Source organism: Typha latifolia, chromosome 15, assembly GCF_019914945.1.
Source record: "Typha latifolia isolate L0001 chromosome 15, TyphaL0001v2, whole genome shotgun sequence".
Lineage (NCBI taxonomy): Eukaryota > Viridiplantae > Streptophyta > Magnoliopsida > Poales > Typhaceae > Typha > Typha latifolia.
Window position 1 is genome coordinate 8114953 of NC_133100.1, and position 17191 is coordinate 8132143.

Below are 17191 nucleotides of genomic sequence, written 5' to 3' on the forward strand. Positions count from 1 at the left end.
AAGAGCAATATTTGCATCTTAATCAAGACCTCAGGAGGCATTAAGCGATTAAGTTAATAGTACTCAAAAAGGGATTGAGAGGTTAAAGCGCAATCTCCTCAAAAATTTGCTTATTTACACTAGTTTTATCCAAAATCTCAAATCGATCTAATTTCTAAGTAGTTGGATCTCAAATGAAGGAAAAGAAAAGTACAAAAGCTTATGTTATCTAATATTTTATATAAAAATAAATACAAAAGACAATTATAGAGAATAGCATAATGTAAGCAAATAATGGCGTTGGAATTTTATGATAACATATTTACAATTTATACGCTCCAAAGTCGGAATCATTTTTGATCAATCAGATCAAATAAATACCCAATTCATATGTGGGGCCAACCTAGTTCAGTATCACATTGTTGTGGGACCCGCATCAAGGTGTGGGTCACTCTTCTGGTCCCCTTTTGGCGAGTGTCACAATCCCTGCTACTCTAACGTGGGAAAAAGATTAATATGTCCTAGTAGTAGTACTATTTCCCCTTCTCTTTTATTTTATCTTTACCTTCTTCTTTTTTTAATCTCGATTCCATCGAAGAGGCGGATCACGCCGCCAGTATTTTAATCATATCAACGGACGAACTGAGAGATCTTTCTATGCGAGGCTGAGGATCCACCGTCCATTTGTTGCCCTGGATTAACCAACACTTCGTCCGCATAAAGAGGAGGGGATTGTTTACTGAGAATTTTGCAGATAACACCCTTGCTTTTATTGATTTTGCGGTCGCACACAAGACCCTCGTTGTAAAATTTATGTTTCACACCCTACATCTTAATAAAAAACTTATGTAAAAGTATTTTAGTAAATTTTTGTTTCGTTCCCTGGTGGCCTCTCTGTTTTATAGTTAGAGCAAGAAATTTTGACCTTTTCTTTTTAAAGAAATGAGGAAAGATGGATTTTATAATTTTACTATTGCGATTATAAAAAGCCCAATAAACAAAAGCTACAACATGATTAGGCCATCAATTGCCGTTTAAGATGTTGACCAAAAGTTAAGAGTCTAACTCAATCTCACGAACAATCTAAGCTTTTGCAACCGGGCCAAAGAAAAATATCCATGCTTAGAACCTAAAATGTTGTTGGGCATGCATGCGATCGATCTACCGACGTAATGCTGATCAACATATTTTCCTCTGTCATCGTCTTTCTGTAAACCATAGGGTTCAAAATATAAGAACTGAAAAATTAGATGTAAACCATAAATTTATGAAAATATACGGTGTATAAACATTCTTAATCCACAAATCAAAGTTAACCTTTGTTGAAGAACAGACCTAATGCAGGAGACTTGGAGAAGGGTCCAATTTGATAATGACAGAACTGCAGACATAGAATTGTAAATTGTTTAACATAAGGTGATATTTATAGATATTCACCTAAATACATTTTACTTCATGAGAAACTTTCAAGTGATATCAAAATATAGCAATTATCATTGAATGAATAAACTTTTTCTCCACTAGGTATCAAAACTTTCAAGTGATATCAAAATATAACAGTTATCATCCACTAAGATTACAACCCCTCTAGGAACTCCTTCAAAATAGAGTTTTCCATATAATACACAAAAATTTGTCAGCTAGACCATCCCAACTTCTTGGAGACAACGAACCACAAAACGGATGATTCTGTGATGCAGACAAATTACCAAAGGGACTACTTCTCAATGAAGATAACTAGTAGAATTCTCTTTTTGGTAAATCACAAGTATCTTCTTTTTTCTTTTTTCTTTTAAACTGAGGATCGAGTAAATCAGCAGAATTCTCGTTTTCTCCTCATAATATGGAACCAACCAAAAACTTCAGTCATGATCAGCAATTTTAGGTCTCTCCAAATGACAGACAAGGATTAACATCATAACTCTGAAAAGATTAACAGTACCTGACATCTAAAGCGGAAGCAGCATCTTCCTTGATGGGCATTTCCGGTACTAGTTCATGGATTGGATGTATGGACCAACTGAAATATAATGAGATAAATACTCCATGTTGGAAGTCCAGAACATGACAGTTGCATTTGAGCAGGCAAATGATAGCTCAAAATAAAGCTTTTATTGTTGCCTAATAGAACAAAGAATGGCAGAGTGGTCTTGCCATTGAGAATTCTGTTTGAAAATTGAATCTGAAACAGAACACTCATAACCTCTCAGAAAGATAATTTGCAAGGGCATCAATGGGCCTTTGACAGTCAAAATTTCCCTTTTCCTGACGCCTTACCTTGAGACGGACTAGATAATCTGCTGCTATCCATGCAAAGCTAAGCCGTGCTGGCACTGTAATACCATCTGGCTCTCTCATTTCTCTTGACTTGCTAAGCCACCTTTGGTGATAACTCACTTGGTACCATGCTGAAGCTTTCTGTTCATAAATTGCACTCTTGTCATCATCTGAGAGTTGATGAAACTCAGGTGTCATCGTCTCAAAAGTAAGCCTAAATTCTTTTCGCAGTGCAGAGTATGCATTCTTCAGCCGCTCCTTTAGTTCCCCCTGCTTCCTACTACTAGATTTTGGGAGGGACCATACATGTCCAGTAACCACCTCCCCTTCTGAGATTACTCCATACTGACTTAACAAAGCATTTAGTTGCCCATCATATGAACACTTGTTACGCCATGCCTCATCGAGGTAATCTGAAGCACCTGGAATCTCGAGATCTGTGTCATATGGAATATCCTCCCATGAGCAAAGTACATCAGATGACTCATCATCATCGGAGAAATTTTTAATCTGCCGATATAGCCTTCCTAAAATATTCCTTGACTTGTAGGATAGATGGTCGTCCTTACCCATGAAATCAGGATAGAGTTTGGGTTTAAGGGCTGCTGGCATTGTTACAAGAGTACCTGTCTTAGGGAAGTCGACCGCAGTAGCTGCCAGCTCAGCAAGCTTAAGGCAATTTTCATCTAATGCTCCGTATTCACTTTGATCAGCATGAACAACATGAGCATTGCAAATTACACCAAGATTTTCATTTACCATATTCTTCAAATAGAAGTCAATAATATCCTATCAAACAAAAAGACTTATTAGATAAGGTCGTTCTTAGTTCAAGCTTTCATAAGCAATTTCTAACTAAGAAGAGAAGAAGCATTCACAAGTCAGTGGTCAGATGTTTAACAATTAATAAGTTAAACAACTTATCAAATAGTATCTCTGATAATGTAAAAGAAACTTTAAAACAGGCGCATTATCAACATTGTTATATTTCCAAAGCCATGCTAGTCCAAATTAAACTTAAGAGGAATAACATATTTTCTCAATAGTTTGTGCCAATTCTAACTAATCAAGTTAGTATTTCCAAGCTTAAAATACATCATAGCACATATTGCTTACTGCAACTTAAATCAATGAAATTTTCAAGAAAGTTAAAGAAATGTTTCAATAGTGCACTAAGTAGAAAGACATATCCTGCTGCAAGTTCATGATAAATACAAAAGCTACCATGTATTTTTTTATCAAATACTTCCTGCTAGTCCATTTATATGTACAAAAAGTTTGCCAAAATAGAGAGGATAAACTGAAAGGCCAATAAGTGACTTACTTGGGAACTGACTGGACGTGGCTGTAGTTTGGTCGTAGGTGGGGTGTAGTCCATTGGTAGCCAGCTCTTCTTGCCTGGAGGAATAAGGTTTTCCTCCCATGTAACGAAGTATAAGTCCCCATCAAGATCACTCCCAGAGGCCTCATTTGCATGAGGTCTCTCTCCTTTATGGGGAAATACCAAACAATCGACAAGATGATGCAAACCAGGTGCATCAACAGCTTCAAGGATCCGAACATCTCCTGGATGGAGACAGGGATTCTTGGCTATGGCCACGGTACCAACAATTACTTTCTTATTTATGGTTGATCCAGAAAATCTCGAACCATGCTTCACGAAATATTTTTCCAGTGAAGGCGTTGAGGCTTGAATAAAGCACTGACCATGCTCAAGTACTCCAATCTCATCAAGGCAGCCCATCAGCCATCTCCCATTGGGAACAAAGATTCTTGCTTTTGCCAAGAGATCTCGGAGTTGTGTGGACCTTATGCATGAGATCATTGCTCTCAAGTGAGGCTCAGTTTGAGGTTTAAAACCTGCGCTTAGCATCATGGCTGCCGTATTCCCTTGCTCAGCACATGAAGTGGTTAGAACCTCGAATGCAACATCAGTGTCCACAAGCATCTTGTTTAGCTTACAAATCATGGAATCCTGCATGCCTGCAAAAACACTATCAGGGACCTTCAGGGATGAGAGTAATGTCACAATCTGCCGGTTTAAGAAGCCTGGCTGGAACCTTGTCCATGATATAACCTCCAGCATAGTGTGGTTAGATTTGAACTTGTTCATGCTACGTCTTAAGGAAAGCCGGATCCCATCACCATCTCCAGGCCAAACAGCTACGACCCCTTTGCAGCCAGCATATCTTATCTGATATGCAGATGGGGCATTCTCTGTCAGTTGCAGCTTTTCAGCAACTTCCATTGCAAGGTCTGGGGTGATCTTTCCAATCCCATCTGAGAAGACGTAGTTATTCACCACGATATCATCAAGTGACAGAGTAGCCTCCTCTGGCGGCACCATCACCGTGGCATATGTTGATGAGAAACATTGCCCCATTCGAGCTGCAAACTTCGCCACATTCTTGTTAGAAAACTCGCCCATCCATTTCCTGATTGTTTGCACTGTTGTGCCGCTATTCTCTGCAAAAAACCAGGCAGATCTGTCCCTTAATTGATTGGATGAAAATGCGAGAAAGGAGTACCTCCGTCCACATAAGTAAAATCCGTCAGTCAGAATATTCCTCACTCTTCTGAACACAGTAGTTTTCTGTGAAAATGAGGTCGAGGTGATGTCCTTGACGATAGGTGCGGCGTAATAGTACAGAACATTATTATTAAGCTGCTGCATTCCTTCATCCATGAATGTCACTCTCATGAATCTGTCAGCAATTTCGTTATACTTCCGGAGAACCCTGTTGGAGAGTTCCACCTCCGGCGGAAGACAGTACGCCTTGGTGGGAGTTATAACCAGCCTCCGCACCTCGGTATTATCAACCGACAGCTTAGGGATTCTGGGGAGTTTCGGATTCTTCAGAAGCCAGTCCTGGACGAGCCTCAACCTTCTTGGAGCATCAAATATGGGGTGCTTGTAGGACCATATATGCCTAAGCGATGTCTCATTCACCACATCACTCTGGCTCCTCAGCAAGGCAAAGAATTCATCCGAAAGTTGATGCTGGTTGACAATGCCTTTGTGCACCAATGCGTTTACCAAGAAGAGCATAGGGAAACTGATACCTTCGACGCGGTGGATACAGAAGAAAGGATCGGAAACCGGCGACCCAAATTTAGGTTCATTTCGGACCGCAAGGTTATGCTTCGGCTTGCTTTCCACAATCCTGCGCTCCCTGAGGTAAGCCATTGCTCTCTCCAACTTGGGCCCGAATCTAGGAGAGAAGGAGATCCGATATGAGAAACATCTGCCGATAACACCGCCGGGAGTGAAATCCGTCGTCCTTATCCATGGATCCTCATCATCTAGCAGCTGAAAAGGGACCGAAACATAGATGTCGTCGTCCGCCGTCCGGTAATACACGTAGGGGGCGGAAGTCAGCTGGAGAAGCATAACAAACGGGGCGCGGTCGGTGTACAGCTTAACCTCAGCGATGTCCCTGGCCAAGAACTCAACTTTGAAATCGCATCGGATCACCGCCACGTCTCGCGTGCCCGTGAAGGAGAAGGCCGTGTCCCGAGCGAAGAGCAACTTGCAGAAGCCATCGAAGGGATCGATCAGGAAGTCGACCCCGGAGTCCGGCGTCTTCCAGCCGACCCAGAAGCTATCCCGGCTGACTAGGGTTCCGACCTCGACCTGGACGTCGGAGAACTTGAACGGCTCCGCTGTCCGCCGGCGGTTGATCCGGGAGGAGCTCTCCAGCCCGCAGTTGGCCCGCAGAGGGCGGCCGTTCAGTATCAGATCGCAGCGCCCCGCGGCGTTCATCGCCCGCTTCGCGGCGTCGGGGAGGGCGAAGTGGACGAAGGCGTGAGGGACGACCTTGGCGTAGTCGTCCTTGGCGGAGGCAATGGCGGAGGCATCGACCACTTTGAAGTCGGGGTAGGATCCTTGCGGCGTCCACGAGGTTTTCACTCGGCATCGCCAGATGAGGCCCGCTTCGTTCTCCAGGAAGTCAGCGAGCTCCTTCGCCGACACCTTCTCGTCAAAGCCCCCAACGCTCACCTGCGTTGCCACCATCTCCATCGTCTCTTTTACGGTCCGCGACGACCCCATTGCCCGTTCCTAAACCCTAAGAAACGAACAACACGAGCAACTTCGATCGACGAGGTAGGAGAAGAAAGAGAGTTCCTTGGGCCGCGAACGGGCCAAGGAGCTCCATTTCTTTTCTCTTTTTTTTTGGAAAGGAGAAAGATACGAGGGAAGGTATATATTAGAGTCAATGGTATTCATCAACTCTTTATCTTTTTTTCCTTAAAAAAATAATCTAATTATATAATTTCTCATCTTTATAATTAAACTAATAAATCTGTAGATTAATTAGAAAATACGGCTAATTTATTGTCACGGATATCGATGATAAATCCGCCGGTTGGGTTATAGGCAGTGCTCTCGATCAAATAGGTTTTGGATGTACATTAAAAAAACATAGGGAATAGGAGACTAATCAATGCAAGTTTTTATTTTTCCAAAAAATACATTACATAGAACGACAAGTAGGCACTGACATGTTAATTAATGAAATATTCTATATTCTATCAGCATTTGTTAGATTAAATTTAAAACACGGGGATAAAAATGATGAATAGTTAAATACTCGTACAGTAATGATCACATCCTTCCTCTCCTTTGATTGCTATATCAACAGTGATTGCAGAGGACGACCACTATAAAGACATGCATGTATAGTAGTCTTCTCATCACACGTACCGCCGTTTAGATTGTTCGTTTCCTATTTTTTCGGTCATTTTTATAGAGAAAATTCAAAATTTTCCCTTTTCGTAGAAGATTATAAAATGTACATTAGTAGTTTTCATTCCTTAAGGCTCTACTACTTGGCAATATCTATATTTTAAGAGGGATAATTACACTAAAATACTTACAACTATTGCCTATTTTCGTATGTGGCACTCATTTTTTTTTTTAATTTTGGTATATATATATATTACTCCTAAATTATAAAAAATCTCTAGCCTACTTGATAGTTTAATGGAAAGCAACAGATGATCATTTTACCCTCATTTGAATTGTGATTTATTTTCCACTTGAGTCTCCAAATTTTTATTTTCTCAATTTGCTGACACCTCGAGATGTTTCTCAAGATAGATGGAGTGCCAACCTATTTAGAGATTAGTTTAAGAAGACTTGAATTCAAAAAAATTGTGTGGTGAAGCATATTATTGGTCTTATTGTCACAAAAGGCCATACCTTCCTTGGCACCAATATGCATTTGTAATGACGAAATTGTCTCTTAACTCATCACGCCTCCAACTCTAAATATTTCTAAAAGTATACGAAAAAAATGGTGCGATTACATTGACAAAGGTGTAGTGACATAATCCATACAACAAAGCAGCAATGTAACCATCAAATTCACCTACCATATATCTCAGCCTATAGTTGAATTGTTTCCAGATGCAGATCTCAACAATGGATGATGATTAGAGGTCACAGTGTTAGGCATACCGGTATTAAACACAGCGTTAGCAGAGGAGGGAGATGGCGTTGGATGGATCGCAGAGAGAGGTAACCGAGGTCCGAAGGAGAGCATCTGTTGCTGTTGCATGAATGACATCTGGGGATGTCCTTGCATATTATTACCATAAGCAGGTGAGATGTTTGTCTGCCCGACAGTGCCGGGCATAGCCGGCTGTCTAGTGTTAGTGTTCACAACTGCTGCAGCTGTGGCTGCGGCAGCTGGTAGAGTGTTTACTGCAGCTCCTAACCGGGTTGACATCATTCGAACCCGTTCAGCAGAAAGCCGCTGTCTCATTCTCTCTACCTGTTCACATTCCTTCAGCAGCAAAGTTTCCACCTCTGCGAACTGTTTAAGCTTTAGCTCCAATCTCTTTAACTGCATATAAATGGGAGGCATGTATCAAATAAAGTTCTAAAAAACTGCTTCATTTCATGGTCATACATTCAATTAGGGAAATACCAAAAATGCAAACTGACATAAATCTCAACAATCCAATGCAGTTTTAGTAATTCAGTTTTCTGTTGATGTCACATTAAATTTCCATGTTCTTGTTCATTTAGGCCACAAACCCCAAAATGTAATGACCTCTCTTCATAATTACTCAGATAAATATTAGAATATTACAAATATGACATTATCATTCAAAATAAGTATCACTAATTGTCCTCTGCCTAATGAACCAACCTTGTGCAATATTTAAGTCTCTGAGCCAATTGGCAGATAGCTAGCAGCCTCCTTTCAACTTTCAACAAATTAGCCTTACGTTTCATTAAGTTTGTTGTGCTTGTTCAAACTAATTAAATAGGAGTAACATCTGGTAATGTGCCCGATAAATTAAAAAGAATAATCTTTCAGAATAAAAATCGTTACTTAATATAGTTATCGAAATTTGGAAAGGCAAACCTGATGATTAATGATAGTGGCAGCTAGTCTCTGAATTTCACGCTCTTCCTGATCTGCAAAGAGTTTTCCCTTCATTGCAGCAGCAGATAAACCACACACTGCAGCAAATTTTACCCGTTCCAAAGGAAGAGAAGATGAAGTTTCTCTTCTAGCATAAGGTAGTATATCATCTGGAGTTCCATATAAAATAAATTAAAGAATACAAAAGAGAACATCAACAAGGTTCCAATTAGGAAAGGAAAATGAGGAAGAAGATGATTCAACAATTCACCATTTTGATTTTTTGCATGTGCTCCATGATTACCAACATCAGCATGCATGCCCTCTGAACTCGACCTTCAATTATGAAGTTAGACAAAAGATGAAATGCTTATAACCTCCATAGTTTACATATAAAATTATGTCACTTCACTTGTATGCACAACCTTGCTGCAAGTACCTTATAACATATATGAAAGTCCATATCTTTGATATAAATTGTAGAAAATTCAGGCAGATAAGCATGACTCTTGTTGCAGAGAATGATAAATAATATGCACATATAGGCACAAGAATAGTGTATTCAGGCAGATAGGCATAAATCCTGCTACTAGTAGAAGAATAGTGTATTCAGGCAGATAGGCATAAATCCTGCTACTAGTAGAAGAATAGTGTATAACCTGGAATCGGTCCTTGTCAAGACAGATAATGCAGCATTTGCACAGGATGCTGCAACTCTTGGTCCGATTGCAGAGGCCAAAAAAGCAACCTACAATACTTCAAAAGTAAGAGACCGCAGCTATCCAATTGACATGAATTTTAGATATTTCACTCAGCATCCAATTAGATAGCACCAGTTGGAATATGAAGCAACATAATTCTACAGCCATTTGGTAAATTAAATTTTTTACTCCTAAATCCTAATCCCACTTATTAGCTTTTTGTGCCAAGGTGGAACCGAAAATGGAATTCTTTATTAAACTTAAATCTCATCTCAGGTTAAGTAATTCATTTTGTTGCATACATGCCACAAGACATATATCAGAAATATGGTTACTGATAAAAATGATCAACTTTCCATTAGGATTCTCGTGAGAAACCAGTTAAGTTGCTCTTGCAGCGAAAAACAGCTAGCCCATGAGGATAATCTAACTGCAAATCATAGTTTCCATGAATGAATTATTTACAAACAAATATACTAAGTAAATTGTTAGCAGAGAGTTACTATTAGCATAGGCCCTTCTATAAATTCTGTGTCACATTTTAGAGTGAGAAAGTTATATCCACAACCAGAACTTGTCTCAAATCATAGTACAAGAAAATAGTAATGTTAAGGACCCATACAAAATTAAGATTGCCTGGTCAAAAGTTAACCATGCACTAATAGGTCGATGTTTTTTGTATCTAACCAAATGCCATTTTCTATTTAATGAAAAATTAATACTAATCCTCTGGTTCAAATCTGCACCATTTCAAGTTCATAAGCTCTAAAAGGAAAAGTTCCACCAACCAATGACATAAAATAAACATCAAAGAAAAATAGTCTGATCAGCTCATTTTTCTAGAATCATCTTCATCAGAAGCTTTCAAGTAGCCACCCAAAGTAAACAGTTTATTGTATTTAGGACTGACTACTTTAAATATGATTTTTGGAAGTTCCATAAAAATGTAAGGACCAAAGGAGACCAAATTAACACCCATTTCACCATCTATTAGTAATCCCAAATTTATAATTTACATGCATATAATTCTATTCTTTGTTCATCCGAAAAAAGAAACAATATCATAAAATATTGCCATTATTACTCACCAGGGACATAACTGGATTTGCAGAATTAGCAAATGGAAGCTGGCTTCCAGAATGAATATCATCCAGATGAACTCCTAAGGAGGCCGACACATTAAAATAGTGACTCAAAAGAAGAGTTATATATTAACTTAGTTAAAGGTAAATCAGCATGCTGAGACACAGATAAAGCAAACTACCTGAAGTATCACCATTAGAATTCAAGCATGGAAATACAGGCTCTTGCCCTTTTGAGGAAACAGCTACATGAGGAGGTTCAATATTTTCCAATAAACCGTCCTCCACAGGAAGACGAATAAAATGGAGAATACATTGTGCCTTTGACTTGGTGCCTACATGCTCTGCAATTTCATTCCAGTTATCATTGTACTTTTCTATGGCTTCTAACAGCAGAAAAGTTTCCTGATCAGTCCAGCTATCTCCATCAAGATCTGATGTATCCTTCTTCGAATCCACTCTCATAAAATCTAAACTCGAGTGCCCGGTAATATATTTCGCATCATGGAAGCAATCAGTACAAAGAATGATGTCTGTCTGTTCAAACAGTTACAACGAAATAAAAACTTATTATGAAGTGCCAATCCATGAAGAGTTGAAGACTCCAGACAGAGCAAATAACCGCTAAGCTATCAGAAAGCAAGCATGCTACAAGAGAATCCACAAATCAAAACACAAGAAAATATATTTCAGGCAACATCTGACACCAATACATCAAAAATTCCTTCTGAGTGGTAACCAGCAAGATAAGATCTAGAGTGAAAAACCACATAATTGGTGACTGGTTTCCAGCACAATACATCAATGGCAAAGCAAAGAAGCGCAGAGGTATGAAAGTGAAAAGTAATATAGAAAGTTAACTGAATGGCCCTTGAAGACTAGACGAAATGCAAGAAATGATCTTGAGACACAATTAAAAGAGAAAAAGAAAAGAAGATAATTTGCATCTCAAATTTAGACTGCTATTTAAACTTCTGTGTATCATTTCAAAGTAGTACCCCATACACATACTTAAAGCAACTGAGTGAAGTGCCACATAAGAGAGTTTCTAAGCAACTAAGTAACAATGATTAATAGATATATGTTTAAATATAGAAATGAAGAGTTCAGATAAAAGGATTGGTTGAATTCAATAATTATAATTTCAGGTTGAACCTAGGATAGCTCACCTCCTTTTGAGATTGATAGTGCAAGTCAGGAAGAGGTTGTGAGCAGTAACTGCAGGCATATTCCGATAGACGCTCCCTTATCCTGCTATCCAGATCAGAGAGTCCAGCGTCCGGATCCATGGATCCAGAAGAAGTAGAAGACGACAGCACAGCAACATCCTCTGTCCTCAGGCTACATTTAGGCCTATCAAACAATATCAAACTATCGATAGACTTCAGCGGTGCCGTCACAATCTGAAGCTCTCCACCTGCATCCTCCCTAAGAAGAGTTGCTGCCATTCTAAGCCCCCGATGCACAGAAGCAGTCGCAAGATAATTGATAATCCCCCAGTGGTCCAGAAACCGCACAATTCTGCTGAGGTCATAGAGCTCACTATTGCTCGAAACAAGCCCTTGGCAGTCCGCAAACACCAACCTCCTTCCAGAATTCTCCAAGTACTTTGAAATTATCTTGTTCCGGAGAGTGATATACTTTCCTGGCGTGTGGTCGCTGGACTTCCCAGAGAAGAAGTGTGGCACTACCTGCCGCTCCATTCTGTGCACCGTATTGGGCGAGAACCAGTCTGAAATGCTCCAAGATAGAAAATTTATGGATGAAATCCATGAATTGGGGATACAATGCAAGAAAGCAGAGAAATTTACCGACCGGAGTGCATCGGAACGAGGAGGAGTTGGTCGGGGGAGAAGCGCTTGGGGACGCCCTTCCCTTCCATGAGGGGAGGAGGAATGCAGACGTAAGCGGAGGGCTTGTCGAGCTCGGGCGGCTGGAGCAAGGAAGGGTGGTCGGGGAGCACGGAGGAGAGGGCTTGGAGCTGCCCGTGGGAGATGTTCTCGAGGAAGGGAGTGTGAGAAGAAGAGAAGGAGCGAGGAAATCGCTCAGCGGCGACGATGGAGAGGACAGAAGGGTGGGGGCGGTTGACGGCACGGCGGACGGCAGCGGGGAAGACGGAGATCCGATGTCCGGCGTCGGAGAGGACCTCGGATTCGCGGAGGTCGAGAACGGGGTCTGCTCCGGCACCGGAGGGGGAGTCAGCCGGGGCGTATCCGGCGAGTTCATCTTCATCGTCGCCGGCGCCGGCGTCGTTGTCGGAGTCGGGGTCGTCGTCGGAACCGGCCTGGGGGAGCTTGGGGCGCTTGGGGTTGGACTCGCGCTTCCGCTTCCGCCATTTGAGGCGGGAATCTGTGTTGAGAGAGAGAGAGAGGAAACCCTAGAAGTGAGAAGGGAGAGGGAGATTTGGGAGGGGAGAGGGGCATAATCGTAATATCGTACCTGAGGAAGGGAGGGAGGAGGAGGCGGGTGACATAGTGGAGTCGGGAGGCGGGCGGAGAGGTGGCGTTTTCCTCGGCATCGGAGAGGAAGTGGAGGGAGAAGAGGAGAGAGAGAGAGAGGGAGGACTCGGGGAAGAAGAGAAGGGGAAACGAACGACGGTGAAAATAGTATCGAGAATACCGCGAGTGAGCGTACCACTCGCACGTGCGAGTGGATACACGCGGCAATTGAGTTGACTTTGGTCGAAACATACACACACTCGAAGAGGGTAAATATGGGATGATATTATTACGAAGGAACAAGGAAAAAAAAATAGTTGATTTTATTTCTAAACATTTCCGATATTCTTAATTGCAATCGCTGTAGCAAATCTATCACATTAAATTCAAAATGATAGTATTTGTGGGACGAAGATCCTAATTATGGCTGAAGATTACACTACATTATAAGGAAGATAGCATTTGTATTATATATCATAAGAATATTCATCATTATCGCAAACAACAAAAGAGGGGGCCTTTATCTGTTAATCTACTACAAGCAGTTTAGTGTCAAATGCTAAGCATCTATGGCAAGCTTCTTGCTCAATTGCTATTAGTTTGACTCCTTTCCAGCATATGCAAACAAATAAGAATAGACAACAGTATCTCACTTTCAAATGTCACTGCACTTTAGCCAACGCATATGCCAATTGAAGCATGAACATTCCACCAGAGAGAGAGGGAGAGAGGATATAATATCCATGATTACAAGCCGGCTACTAAATAGGATAAACATTGGCGCCAAAACTAGCCTAGCCAAAGCACACCTCCTGTGGCATGTTGCAAAGAGCTCGCATTGTGTGACTGGCAACATCCATGAGTTGTAGATACTCATCTGCTCCATCAATCAGACGCTGAGAAGTCGGTAAGGAAAAGAATGATAAGGAAAATAGAGAAAAAAAAAATAACATGAAAAATACTATGGGGGATAAGCAAGGTTTCACAGGGTTAATAATCTACAAAAGCAAGTTATAGAAGTTTTGAGAGGTCACTCCATTGCATTTGAAATATGTACGGAAAGCCTATGAATAAAATCTGATCCATTTAAAGAAAGATTATTATTCATTTGCACACGGTGCTTTTGATGCAGCCTTTTACTTACAGATGTTTTGGAATAACTTCTATAATTTGCAGAAAAAATCACATCCAACCATCAAGAATCAATCGAGAATACTGTTATTTTCACTGGTACAAACCACTTAAAGTCACTTTAAATTTATAATGGCGTGATGGCCATTACTCTATATCAATAAATTTCAACAGATACAGAGGGTAAATAATGGTCGCATGCTATGTTCATGATATCTAAGAAATGCATTACTATTCGAGTGATGGAAGTCATTGGATACCTATTTCCTATACTCATAAATCATAATGTGTCAGTAAGTAAAATCTGAAGATGAGAATTCTAAAAACACTAGCTATGGTTGGCAAAGTAATGTGCTTAGATCATATGGAATTAAGTGAAATCAGAAGCAAAACATACCTTATCTGCTTCACCCAGTTTCTCACAAATTTTTGCCTTTTGCTCATCTGATATGTCCTCAGAGTTAACAATCACCTCCAACAACTGAAGTAAAATCTCAAATCAGGAGCAGCCTTAAGGTTAAAAAAACAGGTAGCCACATTATAGAAGTTAAGAAGAAGGGAAAGAATGATGACCTGGCAGATCATCTGTGAAACTGGATATCCCTCAGCAATTACATTACTAACTTCCTTGTTTGCAATGTCAAAATCACCAGATTTACAAGCTGAGAACAGTGATTGCACAGCATCTTGAGGGATTACCTGATAGAATGACAGACAAAAGAGAGTAAAGACACAAAAAAAACAGAAAGAAGATTAAAAGGTAATCTAGTTAGTCTAACTAAATAAATGCTTGTACATCTTGTAAATATTTGGTGCTCTAACACTTTTATAATCCTCAATTCATATAAAATTAATCATCAAAAGCAGGTCAACATGAAAAATAAATCCTTGGAGCAGATAGATAATTAGGTTCTTTTTTAAAACATTCTTTTCATGAGGATACAATTCGAAGTTAAAAAATTCAACTCAAAATCCTTTATTTTTATTCCTCATGTCTGAAGAGCATCTGCATTACAGTTTAATTGGACTTAATTATTTTTAACCTAAATTAATCATCTGATAACCAACAAGCAATGTCCATTTATTTTGAGTTCATATAGCCACCTCCATGTAAAAATATAATAGTAACTCAGGAAATAGATGACCCATTTCTTCCAAATGAAATATGAATACAACAATGGCACTAGAATAAAACCTTTTCTTCCAAATGAAACATAAAAACATAATGAGTATCACACTATTGGTGCCAGGAAGATACCCCAGAAACACTAATCAAGTCAGTGGAAGAGAAAGATGACCCAAATAAGCGAGCTGCACTCTGCAGAAATTCAGAAGTACGAAAATCAATCAGTTATTGTATGTTCAAATAAATGAAAAGATAGCTTGCTCTCAATCACTGAAAAAATTAAGAATGATGAAAGATGCTGTCATTGTAGACTAAGACTAACAACTAAACAGAAGTTCCAGTATTATAGACATAGAAGTACCTGCAGATATGTTATAGCACGACGGAGATCACCTTGAGAGATGGAGCTTAGAGTAGACAGAGCCTAATTTGATACATACACAAATTAGACATGAACATTGGATAAATGGCGCTTCATATTAAAGCAATAATTAGTTCTTAGGAGGTGAAGAAAAAAGAAAAAGAGCAACAAGTAACCTCAGTATCAAGAGTAAGGCCTTCTTCATTGCAAATGTGCAAGATACGACTACTCATCACTTCTTCAGAAAGAGGTTTAAATCTAAATTTTGCACATCTGGAGGCAAGCGGCTCTATAATTCTATATTAACAACAGCAAGTCAGTCAAATAGTCCACTAATTGCATGCATAGAGTGCATATAGTGGTTGAAGATGGAGTATAAGGAGGAAGTGGATGTAATCACCTGCTGATGTAGTTACATATAAAGAAGAACCTTGTCACTTTGGAGTAAGTTTCCATAGTTCGCCTCAAGGCATTCTGTTGGATAGATGTATAGGGAAAATCAATTTCGCAAATGTACCAGTTATACATCAAACCATACTGAGTGTGTGAGCATTGCATGCGATATATGTACCTGAGCATCTTCTGTCATCGAATCAGCTTCATCTAGTATAATTATCTTGTAAGGTGGGCATGGATAACCACTAAAAAACACAAGAAAAGATTGCAAAGAAATTAAAGCAATACCATAAATGTATGAAGAGATGTTTCTTCGTTTTAATTTGAGTGATATACCCTTGACGAGACCCAGAACCTACAGCAACAGCCGCAAAATCCTTGATTTTTGTTCTCACGATATTAATTCCACGATCATCACTTGCATTAAGTTCTAGAACTCTCGCCTTGTATAGGTCAGGCCTGCACATAATTGGGAGAAAAAAGACAAGCAAGTAATTCAAGCAATCAATTCCAGAGACAAGCGAATCTTAATCTACAAACAGGAAGGAATTAAACATCGCGGCAAGATTCTCTCTTGACTTAGGGTTTTGGTATAGAAACAAAACATTACCCGAAAAGCTGATGAGCGATCGCTAGCGCGGTAGTGGTCTTCCCGGTTCCAGGGGGGCCGTAGAAGAGCATGTGTGGGCACTGACACGGTAGATGAAGTACTAATCCATGAGATCTTGGGTATAAACCGAGCGAGAGGGGGGTTTTTTAGGGTTTCTTACATCAGCGTTTTCTAGGGTTTTGGTGAGGACGCGCACGACCTCGTCCTGGTGGGCGACGTCCTTCACTTGCTTCGGCCGACTGCAAGATGAGAGAGGAACAGAGAGAGAGAGAGAGATAGAAAGAGAGAGGGAAGTTAGTAATGGAGAAAAGAGAAGAGATATGGAGAAGAGAGAGGAGAGGTATACTATTTCTCCACCCATGGCTGCGAGCTGGGTGCAAGAGGCGCCATTACTTTCCCTCTCTTTCCTTCGGGTTCCTTTGAAGACAGATGCCGACTGCCGAGACAGTGGTCTAGCGGATTTGGATCCTAAACATTAGTATCCATTTTGCGGCATTCGGTCCTGAACATTGAGCCCGACCCGCCCGGTTTTAACCGGGCTAAGCCCAGCCCCAGTCCGAATTGGGCTTGGTTCGATGGTATTTTTTTCTCGGCTCGAGCTTAAGACGACCTGAATAATGCTGGCTCGGTTGGGCTCATCTCAAGCTCCAGAAAGCTTGAGCTTGGCTCTGTAGCTCAATAATGGCTTTCATGGGCATGGGCATAGAAGAAAA

The 17191-nt window shown here is 40.3% G+C and overlaps 3 protein-coding genes across 6 annotated transcripts; all 3 read right to left on the reverse strand.

Annotated features, from left to right (window-relative positions):
• Positions 1-1006: 1006 nt before the first annotated feature.
• On the reverse strand, positions 1007-6439 carry LOC140802280 (probable RNA-dependent RNA polymerase SHL2). 3 transcript variants are annotated; one of them, XR_012111619.1, is made up of 4 exons: positions 3581-6435; positions 1922-3045; positions 1315-1360; positions 1007-1187 (listed from the first exon to the last, which is right to left on the reverse strand). XR_012111619.1 is itself a non-coding variant. In XM_073157749.1 (2 exons), the coding sequence occupies exons 1-2, from the start codon at positions 6305-6307 to the stop codon at positions 2176-2178; spliced, it is 3597 nt and encodes a 1198-aa protein (XP_073013850.1). In that variant the 5' UTR covers positions 6308-6435; the 3' UTR covers positions 1454-2175. The 3 variants fall into 3 exon arrangements, 1 of the variants encoding a protein (XP_073013850.1); XR_012111620.1 differs by lacking the exons at positions 1007-1187; positions 1315-1360 and having other exon boundaries at positions 1731-3045; positions 3581-4722; positions 4829-6439; XM_073157749.1 differs by lacking the exons at positions 1007-1187; positions 1315-1360 and having other exon boundaries at positions 1454-3045.
• Positions 6440-7543: 1104 nt separating this feature from the next.
• LOC140801954 (SWI/SNF complex subunit SWI3C homolog) lies at positions 7544-13015 on the reverse strand. Its single transcript, XM_073157351.1, has 9 exons — positions 12856-13015; positions 12232-12765; positions 11586-12148; positions 10599-10953; positions 10423-10496; positions 9293-9381; positions 8905-8969; positions 8634-8803; positions 7544-8105 (listed from the first exon to the last, which is right to left on the reverse strand). The coding sequence occupies exons 1-9, from the start codon at positions 12932-12934 to the stop codon at positions 7641-7643; spliced, it is 2394 nt and encodes a 797-aa protein (XP_073013452.1). The 5' UTR covers positions 12935-13015; the 3' UTR covers positions 7544-7640.
• A 474-nt stretch (positions 13016-13489) lies between these two features.
• Positions 13490-16921, reverse strand: LOC140801955 (replication factor C subunit 2). Of its 2 annotated transcripts, none has more exons than XM_073157352.1 (12): positions 16825-16921; positions 16639-16717; positions 16479-16558; positions 16205-16327; positions 16044-16113; positions 15873-15946; positions 15649-15769; positions 15473-15535; positions 15244-15303; positions 14559-14684; positions 14383-14466; positions 13490-13731 (listed from the first exon to the last, which is right to left on the reverse strand). In XM_073157352.1, exons 1-12 carry the CDS (start codon positions 16866-16868, stop codon positions 13510-13512), a joined length of 1146 nt encoding a protein of 381 aa, XP_073013453.1. In that variant the 5' UTR covers positions 16869-16921; the 3' UTR covers positions 13490-13509. The 2 variants fall into 2 exon arrangements, with proteins under 2 accessions (XP_073013453.1, XP_073013454.1); XM_073157353.1 differs by having other exon boundaries at positions 13490-13750.
• Positions 16922-17191: the final 270 nt, after the last annotated feature.